Genomic DNA, 22,382 nt, shown 5'->3' with positions numbered 1-22,382 from the left:
TGAGGATTGAGCCCAGATGTTCTGATGTGGGACACAACATCTTTACTGCTAGGCTAAATGCCCACCCCCACACCTCTGTCTTTTTTAGGGCAAAGGATTGTTTGTTCTTATTGTTTTTAAATCACTAAAGTATTTTAAGTGTCATATATATAACAGGTACATAAGTATAACTCTAAGGATGCTAAAGTAAGTTGGTGCAGCAATTCCCAATTTGTAATAAGAACTCAGAAGTTTTAATACTACCTGGTACTTTTTGTTCCACGTGAGTAATGTAAAAGTTGCTTTTACCATTTTCCTTACATAGCTATCCAGATACCGAAGGTAGGGTGGGAGAACATCTTCTTTTCGTTAATGAAGGTTCTAACTTTGCTTTGAAATTTTAAGTTTGTTAAAGAAGTAAAGAAGAAACATAAAAAGATGTAAGTACACATACCTTGGAGTAAGTATTTCTTTGTATTGGAGTTTCTCTAACTTAGCTGGGGCTACTAATGACATGGGAATCACAATGTTATCTATGTCATAAGAGCTCTCACTTCTCAATCTCCTTCGTGTAGTATTCTGCAAAACAGGATTATAGTACTGCTTTATAGTTACATCTGTTTACCTGTAGTGATACTCTGTGAGTCATTTACAGATAGTATCCTAGTGTACCAGTTATGTAATTTTGGCAAATACAAATTTTGGCAAATGTTACAGAATCTGATTTTAGAATGTGGTGGGAGGGGAGAAGGCAGTGTTTGGTGCAACAAGTTAAGATGCTAAGTAAGGTGCCCACTTCCTGTGTTGGAGTGTCTGGTTTGAGTCCCAGCTCCTCAGTTTCCAATCCTGCTAATGCCCACCTTAGGAAGCAGCAGTTTATGGTTCAAGTACTTGGGTCCCTGCCAACCACAATGAAGACCCAGACAGAGTTGTGGGCTCCTGACTTCGGTGTTTTTCAGCCATGGCTGTTGCAGGCATTTGAGAAATAAACCAGCAGACAGTAGATCTCTGCCTGCCTGCCTTTCAAATAAAATAAAAAAAAATTTTTTTAAAGAAACATTAAGAAAACTAAGCATACCTATCTTTTGTAAGCTAATAACCTTTTGGCAGCTATGTAATATATATGTATATACATAAACATACAGGCTTGTTTATAAAACTGTAAAAGAATGAATGCCTTAAATTGCAAAGCTCTTAAGTCAGAAGACGAACACAAAATACACTAAATGTCAAATTAACAAACTTTTTGTTAAGAAAAAGTATGAATTTTTTTTTGCTGAGCTTTTTAAATAAAGATTATTATAATCTTTGTTCTTTATCCCTGTACTTCAGAATAGTAATTTCTAGACCTTCCCACCTTTAGACCTTTAGAACAAAACAAGTCCTAAATTTTCACTACTAAGACTATATTTAGGTTTGTATGTGAAGGACTAGAAGTGGTCGTGATAAGTTGAAGTTTTGTTTTTATATTCAAAATCTTTATTTAGGCAGAGAGGTAGAGACAGTCATCTGTTGGTTCACCCTCAAATGCCCACAATGCCCTGAGCCAGGAACTCAAACTTGATCTCCCACATGGGTGGCAGGAATCGAATTACTTAAACCATCACTGCTGCTCCCCAGGGTCTGCATTAGCAAGAAGTTGGAAGTTGAGCCCAGATACTCTGATGTGGAACACAGGTATCTTAACCAGAATCTTAACCTCTGAACCAAGCAACTGCCCCAAGTTGAAGTTTTTGAAATGGGAAAACAAGCCATATTAAGGATTAGCTTTCTAGCAAAATGTCTTAATTAAAATTTGCTGTTTCCTGATAAGTTAGTCCTAAATGTACTAGTAAGAAGGCTGGTATATATTTGCAAAGCAATATTTTTTAAAGTAATTGTAGAATTTAGTATATACAAAACCTACCTGAGATGACGAATTCTGGGTTCTTGAGATAATGTTAACATTAGAAACAGCAGTAAAATTGTTATGGGATCCTGGTTCTGTGTGTTGAAAAGCAAATTCTTCAAATCTAGTTTTTTCTCCTGCCATGAAAAGAACCATTGAGGATACCACATTAAACATGATCAATAGATATTACATTAGAATTATTTTCGCAGTTAAGTGAGATATGGTTGTCTGCATTAAATATATTATCAGAAAGCAAAAAGAAGATTCCTGTTAAAGCACTAATTCCTAAACACTCTGGTTCTCAGGTTTCATTTTTTTGTGCTGTTCATGGATGAAATTTCCATGTTCTCAGGATGTTGATGAGAAGTTTCTTTCCATTATCTGTTTCCTCCAAATTCCTTTTTCCTGTTTTAATTCCTTATTTATGTTTAATTATCCACTTATTTATTACTTTTTTAAAGATACATGTACCGTTTTATTACAAAATCATTGTTTTGGCATTAGTTGGTTACAATGAGAGCAAGACTGTGAGTGTGGCAGAGAGCTATAATGCAGCAGCCATATTCCCTGCTCACAGGACCGCAGTTGATTACCTCACACACGTTACATACAAGTTACCTGCAGTCACTACCGCTGTGGATCCTTCTGCGTGTACCATTTAGGGGAGAACTGATGGTAAGCAGTTAGGTTAAGTGCTGGTAAGACTACAAAAGTTCCTTGATGGAAACTTTCTCTGTTCCCTCCCCTCCAGTTACTTTGCTATAAAATAGCTGTTACTCAGAGCTAATCAGATAGCAGCAGCACCCAAGGGAGCAGCACGCTCAGTTCTTACTAAAAAGCAATACTTGTGCAGTGCACATTTCACACCACAGGCAAAGAGAATGATCCTGCATTAGAGTCCCTTAAAAAATTAAAAGCACTTCATCACATTCTTCGGGTTGGTGTTATTGCTGTACATTCGTTGGGAGGTCACTTTTTGTGCTGTGTTTGCTCTGAAGAGATCTTCCAATGTATCTCTCATATTTTTTTAAGTTTTTTTTTTTTAGCTAAGATTTCATATAATGTTTTATTACAAATGTTTTCTTTATTGTTAAATTGGTTTTCTACCATGTCTTCATAGATGTCCACAAGAAAGGCAATCAGGAGGAACTATGACTTGGTTGTAAATTAAGTAATTGAATTAATAGATTGGGTATATTTGGGAAGACCACGATCCTGCCAAATCTCTCATATGGTTCCAGAGTGTACTGGAGTTCTTTCTCAAACACAGTGCGGTCATTGTAGCCAGTGGTATTAGAAATGACTAAATACCTTTGGTTCCAGACAGTTACTTCTCATCTTGTTGAGAAGCTGGTCTATATACTGCAGCTCATTATCCCAAAGTTTATATTCCTGAATAACCAACCCACTGCCGATGCTGCCAGGTGTAATTCTTGGCGTCCGGATTAAGAACATGAGCAATAGCCAAGCTCCTGAGATGGATCTTTCATCCATTCCACTAATGCACGCCTGTGATGCCAAACTTGATAGGCGTAGGGCTGTTCCTTAATTATAGCAGTAATATTCATTTCTTCATGTAGCTGTTTGAAGGGATTTCAAGGAACTCTGTATTGCCACACTGTAGTTGGCTGCATTTAACTCAGTAGCATCTCAGGTCAGTTAAAAAGCTCGCTGGTTTCTTTCATCATGTTGCAGAACAGCTTGGAAGTAATCATACACGTCTCTACATTTTTCACTATGCATGATCTGGACCACTGGATTGGGACCATCATTCTGTGGTACTCAGTCAGTATCAGCCTATTCTGTTCTGCCCCTGCACAGGATGTAGGTGGGCGAGTCCAGACTGAGACACCAGTGGTCCATGGGGACCGCACTGCTTCTCTGGCTTCGGCTGCCATCACTGCCCTGACGCTGCAGCTGGGTTGGTGGCTGGGTGCCTGTGGGGCGGTGGCTGCTCTGGCGGACAGGGCAGCCACCTTGTGCGATCTCCCCATCCCTCTCAGTGGTTGCCCGCAACGGAGGTGGAGATATTACTCTTATTTAGTATGATTTGTAACAGTATTTTCCTGTGCAGGGTAAAATCTAATACCCATTCCTTGTTTATATTGATACAAGCCCTTTATGGCTAGTTTCTTCAAATTGGGATTTGTGTAATGAACTTGAATCTTGTCACCTAGTTTTCTTATAATCTAGACTATACTGTAATTTTTCTAACGTTCACTTGTTAAAGCGACTACATCAGATATCCTGCACTGTGAGAATTACCTACTTATTTCTTTGCAGTATATCATTTCATTTGTTCTGTATCCAATTCCATCCAACTCAGGTCTAAAGTCAGGTCAATTGAAGGGAAACAGTTCACATCTTTGTATTATCTTTGTATTTCATAATGCATCTTTTCAAGAGATTTTTATCAGAGGCTTCCCGTGTTTCAGTCTGTATGTGTAGAGGTTCATCAAAAGCTGTTCCTCAAAGATTGAGGAGCTAAAAAGTATGAAACTATGAACATATATGGGAGTCTGTTAACTTTGTGCCACAATGTAGTTATCAGGTAGTAACTTGGTCTATTATGATGGGATTTCCAAAGATATAATTGCTTTCTAATTTATTGTGAATATTATTGACATATCTGGGAAATATTTGACTGATGAATATAGTGTTATATCCACTGGAACACTGAATAAGAACCGAAGAAGTATGTAGATGATTTGTGATTCAAAATATGAGATTACCTGAAAAAAAAAAAGTCCTGGAAAATGAAGTTAAAAGATAAGTTTATTTGGGTGCAAAATAATTTTTGACATCCATGGACACTATGGATCTTCAAAATAGTTCATGAAAGTGCATATTCTGAAAAAAGTATGCATGGATTTTAAAAGGTTTTTCTACCAAAATAAATATCATTCCATCTTGAAGTACCCTCATACATATTTCTAGCTCTGTTTTATTATCGTTAGTGAAAACTGTGGCAACTGTCTTGTCACATGCCCTCGCAACAGACTTCACTTTGTATTAATAGAAGAGTTTTAGTTTCCAAGATACTTGATCATCATCAAACTATGTTTGATTGGTCCTAAGGAGAGTTGAACAAAGTTTTTGAGTGCTTCAGTTGGAAGTTTGTAACTTTCTCAAAATCCAGAGGAGGTTCTAGTCAGTCAACATCTCCACAGTAGGTGTTAGAAATGTTAATAAATTGCTGAAGGCAGCCTTGTACTGACTTGAGTCCATAGCAAGACCCTGAAGAGACAATCCTATCCAAGGGTCAGTTGGTGGAAAACAAGTAGCCAGGAAATAACTTTATTGCTGTGAAGTAGTAGATGTTTGTGCACAGAATTTTGATTTAACTATAGGGGTATGCTGTTTAGTATTCAGAGGGTCACAGATGTTTTCTGTAAATAGCAACTGTTCTGTAAGTTTGCAGTATTTAGCACTACTGCTTGTGTCCTCATTTTAACCTACCTAAAGCTGTTTCACTCAAATGTCTTTTCTTTCTTCCCTGTAACAGTTGTGTAGAAGATTCTGACCTTATTTGAGGTTTACACGTAGGTGAATATCCATTTCTCCATTGATTCAAAGAAGTACTATGTACTAAAACAAATAAAAAAATAGGAAATGTGAAGTTTAAGTTCCTTAACACATTCAAATCTTTTAAAATAACACAGAATTTTAAGATACCAGTTCAAAATTATAATGAAACACTTAAGTACCAAGACAAATAACTCTAAATAAGAATCCTTTAAAAAATCCTCAAGAAAGGCTCAATTTTCTGTATTCCATTTTTCTAAGGATTTGAAAAGTGAAAGTAATCTACTCTCAGTCTTCCAAGTTACAAATTAGGATTGGTTCAGTTCCATATGTCTTGCCTAAATACAGTTTGAATCTTCAAATTAGTTTTGGTTACTCTTAATCTGGAAATTCATAGCCAGTAGTAGTTAACAGGGTCACACCAGACTTGGACTGCTTGAAACCAATAATCAGATTTCTTCCACCTCTGACAGTGACTAGACACCATTCTTTCACTGTTGTAAGGTTAAGAATTTAACACAATTGTGAGTCATTTAATATCTGTCTCAGTTACCTCATATGTACAATGATGATAATAGATATTTAGGGTGAGTTAATTACTATAATGAAAAGTGCCATGATAAGTTTAATGTTAGTGTTATCAGATTTTTGTCTATGTGAATCCTATATTTCGAGCAATAGCCAAATTGGCTTCTTTCTTGAAACGTGGATTTGGAAAGGAGTGGAAAAAGAAATATTTGTAGGATTATATGCCAGACTTTGAATAACCCTGAAATAAAGGGCAGGGCTTACCGAGAATGACCAGGGTTCTGATTTGTGAATGACAAAGTATTCTCAAAGTGACAGAATTAGTATACACAGGCTTATGCAGAGAGGCACATTTTTGTTCCCATTTACAAGCAAAAAGGAGAACGGGTAAATAAAGCAGAATTTGTGAGGACTCTGAAAGGTAATATATTATACAGGATCTGAAGAGAAAACCTGCAGCAGAAGCATATGGGAAAGTGCGGCCACAAAAATGAGGTCACTACCAAAGATCCAGTAGACCTGGCAGAAAGAATGGAGCAGGAAGGTGGACTAGAGCAACTAAACTATGGCACGTGCTGTCATGTGAGCAGGGTGCTGCTAGGTGAGATGTGTCTCAGTGGGTAGCAACAGAGAGCAAAATCAAGAATTTTTGACAGATTAATGGATGACTGAAGAAGAGACAAGTGCACCACTACTACATTTTCATCCTGTATATATCAGTCGTAGAGCAGGGTTAACAGTGGATGTTAGACTCAAAAAGAAATAGTCAAAATGCTGAAAGTCTGAATACTGATGACATAAAATTTTAAAAGCATAAATTACACCTAGAGAAACCAGCTGAAGTATTCAATGAAGCTTTCAAAGAAAATCAGTTAATAAGCTTTTAAAACAACTAATATTTGTCCAGAAAAACAAGCAAGAGATATCTCTATAAAGAAATCTTAGAGGTTAGAAATACAGTTGTTCAAATTTGAACACAAAATCACCACTGCCTGGATTGAGTAGCAGGACTGAACAGCTTAAAATAAAAATTGGGGTTGAAAGGGCAATTCCACAACTTAGAAGAATGCACTGATGGGAAATAAGAGAAAAATGAGATTAAAAGGAGAGAGTAGAGAGAATGAAGAGAAAACGATATTTGAAGACATGATAGCCAAAATTTTTTCAGTCAATATTAACCCTATTTCAAAGAACTCACCTAAATATATCACAAAGATCCAGGGGCCAGTGCCATGGTGCAGTAGGTTAATCCTCTGCCTGTGGTGCTGGCATCCCATATGGGCACTGGTTCTAATCCCGGCTGCTCCACTTCCAGTCCAGCTCTCTACTATGGCCTGGGAAAGCAGCAGAAGATGGCCCAAGTCCTTGGGCCCCTGCACCCACGTGGGAGACCAGGAAGAAGCGCCTGGATCCTGGCTTCGGATCAGCGCAGCCATTTGGGGAGTGAACCAATGGAAGGAAGACCTTTGTCTCCCTCTCACTGTCTGTAACTCTACCTCTCAAATAATATAAAAAAAGGTTAATTTTAAAAAAAGATCTAAAAGTTATAAAAGATGGTTTTAAAAGAACAAAGCAATGAAAATCAGATTCACTCAGCAAGGGGCCGGCACTGTGGCATAGCGAGTAAAGCTGCTGCCTGCAGTGCCGGCACCCATATTGGATGGGTGTTCCACTTCCTATCCAGCTCTCTGCTATGGCCTGGGAAAACAGAAGATGGCCCAAGCCCTTGGGCCCCTACGCCCATGTGGGAGACCCTGAAGAAGCTCCTGGCTTCAGATCAGAGCAGCTCTGGCCGTTGCAGCCAATTGGGGAGTGAACCAGTGGATGGAAGATCTCTCTCTGCCTCTCCTCTCCTCTCCTTTCTGTAACTCTGACTTTCAAGTAAAATAAATCTTAAAAAAATTTAACAGCAAAATTGGATGTAATAAACCCCTGACTTTAAAGAGTTCAGAGAGAAATGGTAGGCAGAATTGGCCCCCAAGATTTCCCACTAATCAAAAAAGGAGGAAGGAAAGGTGTTGAAAACAAAACATGGCAAGAGTAGTTCTAAACATGTCTAAAAAAGGTTAACTACAATTCTGAAAATTATATTTTCAAGTGTGTATGTGCCCGACACTTGTAGGTGTTCAAAAAGTTAGGTCCCTCTTATTTTAATGGGAGCCTTTCCTGGAGTGCATGAAGCGAATCTCAGATCATTCACCCTCCTATTTTACAAGAACTTCACTCTCCATGTCTCCTAAAAGCACCTCAAACTTTGTGAAGGAATCTTAACTTTCACAAAAGTGGTATTTTTCATTATGTTTTATTCAAATATTCATTTTTATCATTTCTCTCTGTTTCTGAAGTTTCTTGTAAGGATTTCACAGACCTTGATATGGGAACTAGATGACAGTTTACTCCACACATTCTCTTCACCTGTCTGATTAATAAAAATGCTCTCCCAGCCTTTTGTTTGTTTTTCTTGCAAATCCTGGGTGTCCATTCTAAAATATCACAAAGCATCTCTCATATTTCCAGTCTTCCATTTATTGATTTGAGAACCCCAATTATATGACACACACTGTTCTATACGCTGGGGACACAATGGTGAGCAAAATTAAGCATGGTTCCAGCCTGTGGTTTACAAGCAGTATCTCAAAGAATGAACCTATAATGTTTGAGAAAAGAGAAGTACATGAGGTTATTCAGTGTATAATCCAGAGGGAGCACGAATTCTAGGAAAGACTTCTCCAGGTGAAACGGTAGATTTCAAATACGGACAAATGGCTGATGACTTAGGAATGACGAGAATAGTATGTGCAATGGACCAGTGCAGCTGGGAGTAGGACAATATAGGAACTGAACAGCTATGCAGTATAGAGAAATCTGTAGTATAAGGAAATCTGCTGAGAAATAACTCAGAAGCCAGCAAATGTAGGGGTCCATCTCAAATCAAGTAATGGGAGTGTGGAGCAGGTATCACATAGTAAGATCTGCATCTTGAAAAGACCACTGGCTACAACGTCAGAAATACAGGTAAGATAATGTTGGACTGCGAGTGGTAGGAAGGAAGGAAGGACAGATTTGAAACAGAAGATCAGATGGACAGCTTGACAGTTTATACATAGGAAGTGTGGGTAAGAATTCTGAGCCCTGGACATTTGTGTAAGGGGGCTGTTCCCCGTTTAAAACATAACAAGCTTTATTTAGACATAATCTCAGAGAATCTTGAATGCAAAGAATCCCCATGTATATTTTACTCAAAATTCACTAAATGTTAACATTTTGATATATTTGCTGGCATAATGCTCCTAGATGTATCAATGTGTATTTCTCAAAAACAAGGACATTCTCTTACATAGGCACATAGTTGTCAAGATCAAGTCAACACCATTATTTGACCTATACACCTATTCAAATTTCACCAGTTACCCTTGTTATAGCACATCCTGATCACGCAGGGCACTCAGTTGTCAGATCTCTTGAAAGTCTTCTTGTATCTGAAACAGTCCCTCCGTCTTCCTTGTTGTTCATAACTTGCATGTCTTTTAAGTACAGACCTTATATTTGTTTTGTCTGTATTTCTTCTTTTTGACACTAATATCTATTCACTCTTCAGTCCACTACATCTTGACATCACCCTATTGCCTGAAATCAGCAGTGTCTTTATAATTGCAAAATATAATGGGTAGTATAGAAAAATCTAGGCTCTGTAGCAAAGGCACGCAAAACACAGCTCTCTCTACCTCACACAGTTGACCACACCAGAATACCTTGCTATTTGTACATACTTGAACACATCACATTGCTTCATTGCATGAAATGGCATGCATTTGTTTGTATTATTTAAAGCCTTGTTACTTAATATATACCAGCAGCATTTTACTCACCTGGGACCTTGTAAGAAATGCAGAATCTCAGACCACCTTCCAGGCTTGTATCAGAGTCTGTATTCTAAAAATATCCCTTTACCTCTGTTATTCTGCCTTCTCCTAGGAAGGGTCATACCATCCTCTTCTTTAAAGAATTATTTTTAATCATATATCTGCATCCATCTTTCTATATATTAGTTATCTGTGTCTACTTCCACCTATTATAATTTCTTTGATTCCTCGGCACTTAATAGCCTGCCTAGCACACAGTAGTTACTCAATTAATGCTGAATTCTTATTTTTCTTAATTCTGTAGAAATCACTAATAGTAAAAGAAAAATTAATGAGCTGCTATTTAATACACATATAGGGTGCAATGTTATTAATGCTTAATTATTTCGGATGAGATGGTAGCAAATGAGAAAACAGGGGAGACTAAGATACAAAGCAATAATTCATTGATTTCCCTAACTAACTACTGAACATGCAGCATTCAACTCAAATTATTCCATCTCTGTCTTAATTTTCCATTACTAACATGTTATTACATCACTGGAACATTATTATTAGTGCCTAACTTAGTGCTTTATTTTTTAAGTCATATAAACAGTACAGCAATATTTGAATATCAGAGCACAGGTTTGTGTGTTTAAATTTGGCTGCTCTGCTTCCTATCTAGCTTTTTGCTAATGTGCCTGGGAAGGCATAAAAAATTGGACCAAGATCTTGTGTCCTTATCACACATGTGGGAGACCTGGACGGAGTTCCTGGCTCTTGGCTTTGGCCTGACGTAGAGCTAGCTGTTGAGACTATTTGGGGAATGAAAGAGCAGATGGAAGATTCTCTTTTTCTCTTCTTACTTTCTGTGGCTTTGCTTTTCAAATAAATTAATTTTAAAAAGAAATATAATTTATTCTTTCTTAACAGCATATATTTTCACTTTTGCATGTCCCTTTTAAATCATATACATATATATAGTCTCATAATTAACACACATATTTCAAATTTGAAATAATGATTTTATTCAGAAAATGGTATTATTATTCCCAAAATCACTCATTTTTTCAAATGGTTACTATACATTTCTCTGATTAGAGATAATATCATTTAACCCTAATTATTGGGCATGATAGTTTCATCACCATAATGAATTATAGCTACAATGGACATTCTTAAAATAATCATTTTCAGGGATATATTTTCCCCCTTGGAAAAAAGTTTAGTCTCAGCATTAATATCACAACAAAGGACCAAACAAGTATGTTATGGTCTCTTCCCTAATCATAGACAATTGGTTTTTGCCATTGTGTTTCCTTTTTTTTTTTTTTTTCCCTTTCTTTCTCTAACTTTTTACCAGGGAAGAAATTTAAACACAAAGTTAGACTGGTATATAGAACTCCCTTATATCTATCATTAAATTTTAGCAATAACCAACTTACGACCAATCTTGTTTCATCTCTCTTCCACCGTTTTTTGCTATAGTATTTTAAAGCAAAACCTGCATGTATCTTTTCATCTACATATATGTCACTATGAATTGCTTTTAAACAATAGCGTTGTGTATTTATGTAACCACAATGCTTTATTACATCTCACTAAACTAGTAATTCATCAATACCATGTAACAGCTCATCCGTGTTCACATTTCTCTACAGAATATAATATTCCTATGTATGTGTATATTTACAGCTAGTTTGGTCAATTCATAATACCAATAAGGTCCACACATTGCATTTGACTAATAAAATATAAACATTTCATTGTGATTGTAACTAACTATAAAATAAAATAAAATCTTATCAAAAATCTTTTTATCAAAAAAGTTTTTGATGAATATGTTTCCATCCTTACATGAATTTGTAAGATTTTGTGAAGGTTGTACGGTCCACTGTAGTGTATAATTAATCAGGTTACTATATCCTTATTATTTGCTTTGAGTTGTTGCTAAATTTTCATTTCACAAAAAAATATTAAGATGAAAATATTTATGAATAAAGGTCTCATATTTAGGATTAGATTACATTCTTAGAAACGGAATAACTGGCTCAGAATGCAGTTAAGAATTCAGTAAACATTTATTATGAGCAGATACAAAAGTAAACAGATGGCTTTTTTACTACACTGAGCTTATAAAAAGATACATAGTTTAAAGACCTTGTAATGCAAATCACAGTGCTTCCCCCAAGGTTTGTTATCAGTTCTTAACTTTTTTTACAGAAATCATGCCAAAAGTTGGTGATTATGTTTGAACTCATCAATGTAATAGGCAAAAATAGTAAACATTCACAAGTGTCTAACACATAAACTTTCAGTAAATGTTTGCTATTACCATTCTCATTATCAAATACATGTGTAGTTTCTATTCTAATTCTCTTAAGACATCATTGTAAACATTTAATTCTAATCCATCTGAAATGCAGTTTTAATGCTCATCCATCTTAAGTGTTATATGCTGTAGAAGGTTCAGACTCATTTTTTTAAGAGTCATCACTTACTGCCACTATTAAAAGGGAACTTACTAAGTTAGAGCATGGACTTTGAGCCAGACTGCTTGGGTTTGAATCCTGGACCTACAACTTTTCAACTGTGATTTTGATAATTTAGTCAAGGGGAACAACACATAATAATATCCATTTAACAGGTTAAAAGAATTAGGTAATATAAAACCCTACAACCTGGCATATAAGGAATGCATCCTGACAATTTGTGGGGCAGTTGGTTGGCACAGTGGTTAAGAGACCACTCAGGACATCCAGATCCCATATTGGAGGCCTGGGTTTGAGTCTCTGTTCAGTTCTTGATTCCAGCTTCCTGCTAATGTACATTGCGGGAGGCACCAGGTGATGGTTCAGGTAGTTGAGTCCCTGCTAACTTCATGGGAGCCCTGGATTGAGTTGCTGTCTCCTGACTTCCACCTGGCCTATGTCTGGTGGCTGTGGACATTTGGGGACGAAACCAGCAGATGGGAGATCTCGCTCTCACTCTCGCTGTCTCTCTCTTTCTCTCCCCCATCTCTGCCTTTCAAATAAATAATACTATTAATAATAAATTAAAATTAAAAAGTAAAAACATAACAGTGACATTTAACAAAGTGTCTTTGTTGTGATTATTTACTGACTGGGCCATCCCTTCCATACTAATAGGAAAAACTACTTTACTGTATAATGAACTCTTGGGTCTGCTGCCACGCTTATTTGGTTCTATTGACCTGCCTTCCATAAGTATTACCATATTTTAATGCTATAACTTTATAAACATTTTGATATCTGACACCTCCTCCTATTGATCTTTTAAAATTTTTATTGGCTATGTTTAACATTTATTTTTCTCTGAATAAACTTAAATTTAACTTTGTTCCAAAGTTTTTGTCTAAAAGAGTATCTCTTTGATTGTGATTAGAATTACATAGCAATTATAAATTAATCTGGGGGAAAACTGACATCTTAAGTTGTAATACTGCCTTCTGACAGAAGGGAGCATTTATCTTCCCAGGTTCTTCAGTAAACTTTTCAAAGTTTTCTTCATGTAGGTCCTTAGAAAGTTCAATCCAAGATATTTCATAATTTCATTATCAGTATCTCCAGGATAATGTTCATTTACATATTCTATCTAGTTATTACTGATATTTCTAAAAGTTACTGATTTTTATAAATTTATAAAATGACTCTAACAGGTATTAAATTTGACTTGACTTTTTGAGGTTAATGATTATTTAATCTGGATGTCATACATCTTGTATACTTGACTTTTTTTTTTCCTTTAAATATTTGTTTTTATCTACATGAAAGGCAGAGTTACAGAGACAAAGAAAAAGAGCTTTCATCTGCTGGTTCACCCCCCAGATGGCTGGAACAGTACAACAGCTAGGGCTGAGCCAGACCAAAGCCAGGAGAAAGGAGCTCCATTTGGGTACCTGGAACCATCATTCACTGCTTCCCAGGTACATTAGCAGGAAGCCAGATTGGAAGCAGAGTAGCTGGGACTTCAACTGGCACTCTAACATGGGATGCAGGCAGCCCAGCAGTGGCTTACTCACTGAATCAAAATACTTGCCCTGCATGACTTTTTGATATAAAAAAGATTTTAACTTCTCAGATAATCAAAATATGGTAATGTTTTTCTTTCTTCTAATTGCTTCCAAGCATAGACAATGTCTTCAATATAATTTAGCACACTCATAAATATTTCATTACAATTTCTGCAAGTTTTATTATGTAGTTTTAATGTTTCATATTTAAATTATTGGATTCAACTAGAATTTATTCTGATTCATGGTATGAAATGAGCATATAAAGTAATTTTACTCAAGAAGTTAAAAATACTGTTTATTGAATGGTGCTGTACTTTCCCATTGATATACAATTTTTCTCTGATCACACAATAAACTATGCAGTCTGCTTCATCAATCTGTTTTACTGAATATAAGCAAAACAGAATCCAAGTTAACTATTAAATGCTTTTGTCATGTTGCCATAAGTAGTTGAGATTTTCTTTTCCCAGTATTTCTTTGTATATTTTCTCTTGTTAGCTCTTCCCAATAGCTTTGGCATTAAGTTAACAAAATCTATTAGAACTTCTAGTTACATTGTATTAAGCTGATGAAGTAGTAGTATATCCTTATTAATATTTTATATAAATGCTGCTTCTCCATGTTTATTTAATTTCCTATTATTTATTGTTAATACTTCATAATTTTCATTCAATAGGTAACACACATTTCTTGTTAGGATTGCTCTTGTGTATTTTCTATGTGTGTGTGTCTGTGTGTGTGATTTGTGAGAAGTTAGTGTTAAAAATTAAGGATTTACATTTATTTTTTGTTAAATTTTATTTACTGAGAATGCAAAAATAAATATGAAGGATGTAAAAAGGTATATAAAGTGCAAGATTTGTAAATTTAACATACCAGCTGTTGGAGCTATGACACAGTCGCCTACAAATTTATTTTCATCAAGATCTCCTTTTATTTCAGTCTTTTTAAATAAGGTTTCAAAGTGAAAATGAAGAGGCACATCTGGAAAAATAAAGTAAAAATGTATTTTCAGTGAATATCCTTCTTCACAGGCTGAAATACAACTCAGATCACTTATTTTCTAAAAGTAGCACTCATGCTTAAAAAAACTAGCAAAGTTTGAAAAGCTGGTAAAATACTCTTTTCAAGCATCTTGTACATGTACTTAGTAAACGAACAAAAAACCCTAACAAACTTCATGAGCTTTCTGAAAGTGTATAACATGAACCATACTTGTAAATATTAATAACTATTACTTACATATGAATGGAAACAAACGCACCCATGAGGTCTTTAAGGAAACCGATAGCCAAACCTGAACTCTATCCATTTCACCTTAATCTCCAATACTATGCATCTGAAATAATGGCTTTCCAAAAGATATATTACATGCTTCTAACTACTTGGAGAAAAATTGCTATAATTCAGATGTAATTTCCTTTCTTTTTAAAAATAACATGTATTTATTTATTTGAAAGGCAGAGTGACAGAAAGAGAGAGAAAAAGAGGTCTTCCATTTGCTGGTTCACTCTCCAAATGACCACAACAGCTGGGACTGGGCTAGGCCTAAGCCAGGAGCATGGAACTCCATATGGGTCTCCTACGCAGAAACAGAGGCCCAACCACTTAGGCCATCCTCTGCTGCTCTCTCAGGCACATCAGCAGGGAGCTAGATTGGAAGTGGAGTAGCTGGGACTTGAACTGGTGCTCTGATAAGGGGTGCCGGCGTCACAGGAAGAGGCCTAACCTGCTGTGCCACAGCACCAGCCCTCCATTCACTCTTTTTCTAAAGAGTGTGACGCAGGGCTATTTAGGGTGTGCAGAGCTGTTCTGCTACTGCTGCTGCCTAGGTTTAGAACTTTCCACCACCCTCGAAAGAGACCCCTGTATCCAGCAGCAGTCACGGCCCAGTGTCTCCTTTCCCCAGCTCCTGGTAGGCACCAATCTAACCTTCTGTCTGTGGGTTGGTCTGTTTTGGGCATTTCATATCAGGGGTCCTCAGGAGGTCATGGAAAATGGGATTTAAAGGCAGCATAACATCCATCAAGTTCAGGACCCTTTTGCATGTGATGGTCCCAGCCATTTACTCCATCCCTAAAGAACTGAGCGTCCTGGGAATTTAACCCTGTAGAGGCACTCTTCTTAAGTTACTAAATGAAGAAAAACAGGCACCTTTTAGAGATTTTTTTTTTTTAAGATTAGGAAACCAAAAGAAGTCAGAAGGGGCCGCCTCAGGACCCCAGGCAGGTGCCTAACGATTTCCCCCAGCAAAACCCTCACAGAACTGCCCTTCCTCTATGAGAGGAACGAGCAGGAGTGTTGCCAGGGTGGGGTGGGTGTGCAATTTCTTTATGAATAAAAATTTCCACATTCCCTAAGGTTACAAATTATTCTACTTTTACAAATACTAAAGCCTATTCTTTTAAATAAAGTTGTAGAGAGAGACAGTCAATATCACATGCTCATATTCTATATTCTCACAACTAATGGGGTAGTTAAATAGATGTGGTTCACAATTATTAATAGTTTTTTCTTTCAAGAATGTAAAAATAAAATTATCTAAAAAGCATTTAATAGAGACAGCTAAACTTTACCTTTATGAACAAATATTTTGTAAAGCAGTTAATACGTGAAAGTTTTACTAGTGAAAGAAGGTATTTATTGTTAAGAAAATCAAGTATGAACAAATAAATCACGGTAGATTCAGGAAGGATCTAAATTTTAAACAAAGACAAGATGTATCACTCCCTCAAATGATATATTTTAGTGGTAGGTCCATACTCAAGTGTGGAAAAATATGCAAAAAGTAAAAAAGGTTCATGAGTATCACCATAGAGTTTGTCCCAAGAGATGAAAATGAAAATGAGAACATAAATAGTCCTCTAAAACACTGCTTAACTTTAAAACACTGCTTTAAAACACTATTTTTAAACCTTTATTTAATAAATGTAAATTTCCAAAGTACAACTTTAGATTATAGCGGATTTTCCCCTCACAACCTCCCTCCCACCCACAACCGTCCCATCTTCCATTCCCTCTCCCATCCCATTCTTCATCAAGATTCATTTGTAATTATCTTTATATACAGAAGATCGTTTTAGTATATACTAAGATTTTAGCAGTTTGCACCCACACAGGTATACAAAGCATAAAGTACTGTTTGAGTACTAGTTTTACTGTTAATTTGCACAGTACAACACATTAAGGACAGATCCTACATGGGGAGCAAGTCTACAGTGACTCTTGTTGTTGATTTAACAATTGACACTCTTATTTATGACGTCAGTAATCAACTGAGGCTCTTGTAAAGAGCTGCCAAGGATATGGAAGCCTCTTGAGTTCACAAACTCCAACATTATTTAGACAAGGCCATAGTCAAAGTGGAAGTTCTCTCCTCCCTTCAGAGCAAGGTACCTCTTTCTTTGATGGCCTGTTCTTTTTGCTGGGATCTCACTCACAGAGATCTTTCATTTAGGTCATTTTTTGTTGTTGTTTTTTGCTACAGTGTCTTGGCTTTCCATGCCTAAAAAACTCTCATGGGTTTTTTAGCTGGATCCGAATGCCTTAAGGGCTGATTCTGAGGCCAGAGTGCTGTTTAGGGCACCTGCCATTCTATAAGTCTGCTGTATATCCTGCTTCCCATGTTGGAACATTCTCTCCTTTTTAATTCTATCAGTTAGTATTAGCAGACACTAGTCTTATTTATATGATCCCTTTGACACTTAATCCTATCATTATGATCAATTATGAACTGAAACTGATCACTTTGACTAGTAAGATGGCATTGGTACATGTCACCTTGATGAGATTGATTTGGAATCCCCTGGCATTTTTCTAGCTCTATCATTAGGGTTAAGTCTGAGTGAGCATGTGCTGAATCGTACATCTCCTCCCTCTCTTATTCCCACTCTTATATTTAACAGGGATCACTTTTCAGTTAAATTTAAACACCTAAGCATAATTGTGTGTTAATTAAAGAGTTCAACCAATGGTATTAAGTAGAACAAAAAAATACTAAAGGGAATAAAATAGTAAGTTGTTCTTCGACAGTCAGGACAAGGGCTGATCAAGTCATTGTTTCTCATAGTGTCTATTTCACTTCTACATGTTTCCTTTTAGGTGCTCAGTTAAGTGTCACCAATCAGGGAGAACATATATTTGTCCCTTTGAGACTAGCTTATTTCACTCAGCATGATGTTTTCCAGATTCCTCCATTTTGTTGCAAATGATTGGATTTCATTTATTTTTACTGCTGTACAGTATTCTATAGAGTCCATATCCCATAATTTGTTTATCTAGTCTACTGTTGATGGGCATTTAGGTTGATTCCATGTTTTAACTATTGTGAATCGAGCTGCAATAAACATTAAGGTGCAGACAGCCCTTTTATTTGCCAATTTAATTCCCTTTGGGTAAATTCCAAGGAGTGGGATGGCTGGGTCATGTGGTAGGTCTATATTCAGGTTTCTGAGGAATCTCCAAACTGTCTTCCATAATGGCTTTACCAGTTTGTATTCCCACCAACAGTGGATTAGTGTGTCTTTTTCCCCACATCCTCACCAGCATCTGTTGTTAGTTGATTTCTGTATGTAAGCCATTCTAACTGGGTGAGGTGAAACCTAATTGTGGTTTTGATTTGCATTTCCCTGATGGATAGTGATCTTGAACATTTTTTCATGTGTCTATTGGCTGTTTGGATTTCCTCTTTTGATAAATGTCTATTTAGTTCCTTGGTCCATCTCTTAAGTGGGTTGTTTGTTTTGTTGTTGTGGAGTTTCTTGAAATCTTTGTAGATTCTGGATATTAACCCTTTATCAGTTGCACAATTTGCAAATATTTTTTCCCATTCTGTCGGTTGCCTTTTCACTTTCCTGACTGTTTCTTTTGCAGTACCGAAACATCTCAATTTGATGTAATCTCAATTGTTAATTATGGCTTTGACTGCCTGTAAAACACTATTTGACACCAATTTGTTTTTTCTTGGTTGTGGGAAAACACAACATAGCTAGAGAAGATCCTTGTTCCACCCATGTGTCTTTCTTAGAACCCAACTGTGAGCTATAAACTTCTATCACAATATTTCATAACACATTATTTCACTCACTAGTTTATATTTCAGTTTTCTTAAACTAGAATGCAGGTACTTTGGGGGACTTATTTATAATTATACTCCTAACTCCTATTTAGTACCTGGTATACAAGTGTAATAGATATTAAGATTTTTATTAAATGAATGCAAGAAAGAATGAATAACCCTAACTAGTAGGTAAAGAAGCTAATCTTATTTATTAGATTAGGATGCCTTATAGCTAAAAGTCTATTGGATGAAGGAGATTAATGCAAGCTTTCAAGGTTATGCAATTAAAGAAATACATTTTCTAATAAGAAAACAAGAGTGATGATTAGGAGTGTGGCTTCAGATCAATCCTTGTCTCTATTAATTTATTAACTGAATAATCTTGGCTGAGTAACAACATTACTAAGTTCAAGTTTCTCATATGTAAGATGAAGAGTGCAACAGTATATATTCTAATGGGGTTGTTGTGAGAATTAAAATGTAATGTGGTTGTGACATGACAGAAGTGGAGAACCTTTTTTCTGCCAAGGGCTGTTTGAATGTTTATGACATCATTCATGGGTCATAAAAATTATCAACTTAGAAAATAGCCTGCTATAGAATTTCGATTCCTGCCTGTGGTTGCCTTGCTAGGGCAAGACCAAATGATTTTGTGGGCCTTATGTGGGGCCCTGGGCTGGATGTTCCTTATCCCTGTTATATGAGGTGCTTTAAAAAATGAATAGAAAATGGAATTACAAGATAAGTTTATTTTGGTGTAAAATTTTTTTGAAATCCATGCATAGTTTTTTTTTAAATAATATGCATTTTTCATGAACTCTTTGAAGATCAGGGCTTACTGCATGCTAACCCAAAATGCTAACTGCATTATTAATTGTCATGCTGATTTCTTCCTATTATAAAGGTTGATTTTCAAAGATGGAATAAAATAGTTCTGGTAGGAACTCATTTTAAAGTATGTGCAGATAAATAGTGACTATAATATTGGTAAGACCCAAACTTACGATTCAGGGTAGGTGTAGGCCCAAAAAGTAGTGTGCTACAAGAGAAGCAGTCCCTTGATTTTTTTTTCTTTAGAATGGAAATTAACTTTATTTATTTATTTAATTTGATTTAAGTTATACAAATTTCATATAAGTCCCTTGATTTTAAGAATTTGAAAGATGATTGGAGCCACAAGCTAAAAATGACACAAAATCCTATTTAAAATATCCCCTAGTTAAGAGATGAACCTGAAATAACCAACTTGAAGTTTTCTTTCCACAGAAAATATTTACTTTTAGTTTACTGAAGTTTCCTTGCCAAAAACCAAGAACTGGAAATTGAAAACTACATCAGGGGTATGCTAGTGCAAGCCTCATTTTCTCAGTTATATATTATAGATAATCCTGAAGTTCAACAGTTGTCTAGACATATAGATACATAATTTCTTTCCTGTTGAAGAAACTCAATGTAGATTATAAGTGGAGGAATATTACATAGCAGGGAAAATTCCATTTAAAATTGCATATTAGAAAAGGAACATTTGCTGTTACTGAGAAATATTTCAACAACATAGCCTTGTTCCTAATAAAATTCTCAAACATTAACCAAGAAGATAAAAAGCAGTTATTTCTCAAAGGGAATCTAATTGGTTTAAAACAAACTACAGAATCACCTCCACAGAACATTAACTCTGCATATGACTAAATTAATTTCTCTATGAGAACTGCTAAGTTTTAATATCTTATAACAAAATAACTGGTGACATTTTATTAGATTCCCTGGGCCTCTAGCATTAGACTTCACTAGAGAAAATATCCAGTGAGTTGGAAATTTTTAGGAGGCTTACCTGATGGCAATGATAGGACAGAATGAAAAGCAGGATCTAACTCTGATACATGTTCTCTTAATATCTGAGAGTTTGGATTGTGTTCATAACTACTCCAAGCTGAAGCTGACTGTAGACAAGATGGCATTTGTGTAGTATTTAAAAGTGTTGCTTCTTTTGAAGGCAAAGTCTGCAAGGGGGGAAAAAAATAAAGACTTACTTTTGCAGGAAAACTGAGTGAGAAACAGTGTAACTATTATAATACAGTATCTGAATCACACCAGAATAAAGTCTTGGCTTAATAAGTCACCTTGAAGGAAAACATCAAAATGAAGAAGAGTAAGTGACAAAAGCTATTGAAGAACTGGCCATGAATGTAATAAGTTTTCACTACCTTTTTTTTTTTTTTCTTTTACAAAAACATGATCACAGTAAAAAGAATTCATGACTATGGCATATCTCTTTGTTTATTTAGATCATCCTGAATTTCTTTGAATGTAACTTAATAATTTTCTTCTATAAAAGTCTTACACATACTTTGTTAAATGTTCTCCTAGTTAAATTTAATATTAGTCATTTGAATTGCAAAAGGCACTTAGAAACATAGAAACATAATTGTTATAGATGAAATACCATAACCTTTCTTTCATATTATATGCGTAATTTCTGTTCATCTATTATCTAAGCATTGTCTTCAAACAATAACAATTTGATTTCTTTCATTCATCCTAATACCTTTATTATTACTTAGAGGATTTGAGCCAGGCTTGATGGAGTCACCAGTTTAATAATAAGTAGAAATGGTCAAAGGAGATTCTTGTTTTGTTTCTGATTATAATAGAAATGCTTTTAATTAATCAGAACTAAAATAACACGGATAGTAGGATTTTTTTGGTATGCTCTTTATCAGAATATAGTCCTAGCTTACCAAAATAACTTTAAAAATGTTAATACTGAATTTAAGTATATGTTTTTTCTGAACATATTTAAGTGATTATATGGCTTTTCTTTAGTCTATTATTATGGTGAATTACATTTACAGATTTTTTAAATGTCAAAGCAAACATTTGTTATTCTAGAGGAATTGCATTAGGGGTTTATCAAGCTTATTAACCTTTTCAAAGTATCAGCAGTTAGATTTGTGGATGTTCTATCATATTTGTTTTATATTTCACTGATTCTTTTCTTTAGGATTAATCAAATGTTTTATTATATTTTTTCCCTTTTGCTCACCCTCATGGCCCAGTGACCTCCCAAAAACCACATAGCCAACACTGGGGATTATGTTTCTACATATGAATTTGGGTGGAGGGACACAGTCTATGTAGCATTCTACCACAGACACTGAAATACATGTCTTCCTCACATGCAAATACATTCATTCCATTCCAACAGAGCCACAAGTCTTAACCCATTCCAACATCAATTCAAAAAGTCCAAAGTCTCATGTAAATATCGTCTAAATCAGATAAAAGTGAACTCAATGTACAATTCATCCTGAGCCAAATTCCTCTCCAGCTGTGAACCTGTGAAACTAAAAGTAAAGTGCTTCTAAAATGCAATGGCAGGACAGGCATAGGATAGATACTCTTATTCCAAAAGGAGAAATCAGAACGAAAATAAAAGTGCCAGGTCTCTAGCAAATACAAAACTCTACAGTGCAAATTTCATTACACATTAAGGCTCCAGAAGAATTCTCTTTTGTCTGA

General features: G+C 35.7%; 1 protein-coding gene and 1 pseudogene across 10 annotated transcripts in view; both read right to left on the bottom strand.

Moving 5' to 3' along the window:
- The window catches only part of KANSL1L (KAT8 regulatory NSL complex subunit 1 like), a 158,647-nt gene that overhangs the window by 8,899 nt on the left and 127,366 nt on the right, over nt 1-22,382 (bottom strand). For 9 of the 10 annotated variants that reach the window (XR_011387126.1, XM_008259094.4, XM_008259095.4 and 6 more), the window contains 5 exons: nt 20,695-20,863; nt 14,681-14,788; nt 5,330-5,458; nt 1,886-2,004; nt 434-558 (listed from right to left, as the gene is read on the bottom strand). Coding sequence is in view for 9 of the 10 variants with exons in the window: in XM_008259094.4 (XP_008257316.3) it covers nt 434-558; nt 1,886-2,004; nt 5,330-5,458; nt 14,681-14,788; nt 20,695-20,863 (650 nt within the window). In the remaining variant the exon portion in view is untranslated. The remainder of the gene's footprint in view (nt 1-433; nt 559-1,885; nt 2,005-5,329; nt 5,459-14,680; nt 14,789-20,694; nt 20,864-22,382) is intronic. The other variant, XM_002712447.5, reaches the window with a different exon arrangement.
- LOC103348870 (protein farnesyltransferase/geranylgeranyltransferase type-1 subunit alpha pseudogene) lies at nt 2,292-3,910 on the bottom strand (annotated as a pseudogene).

Source organism: Oryctolagus cuniculus, chromosome 3 (genome assembly GCF_964237555.1).
Source record: "Oryctolagus cuniculus chromosome 3, mOryCun1.1, whole genome shotgun sequence".
NCBI lineage: Eukaryota > Metazoa > Chordata > Mammalia > Lagomorpha > Leporidae > Oryctolagus > Oryctolagus cuniculus.
Note: the sequence above shows the minus strand (reverse complement) of the source record. Positions and strands in the feature narration are given on the sequence as shown.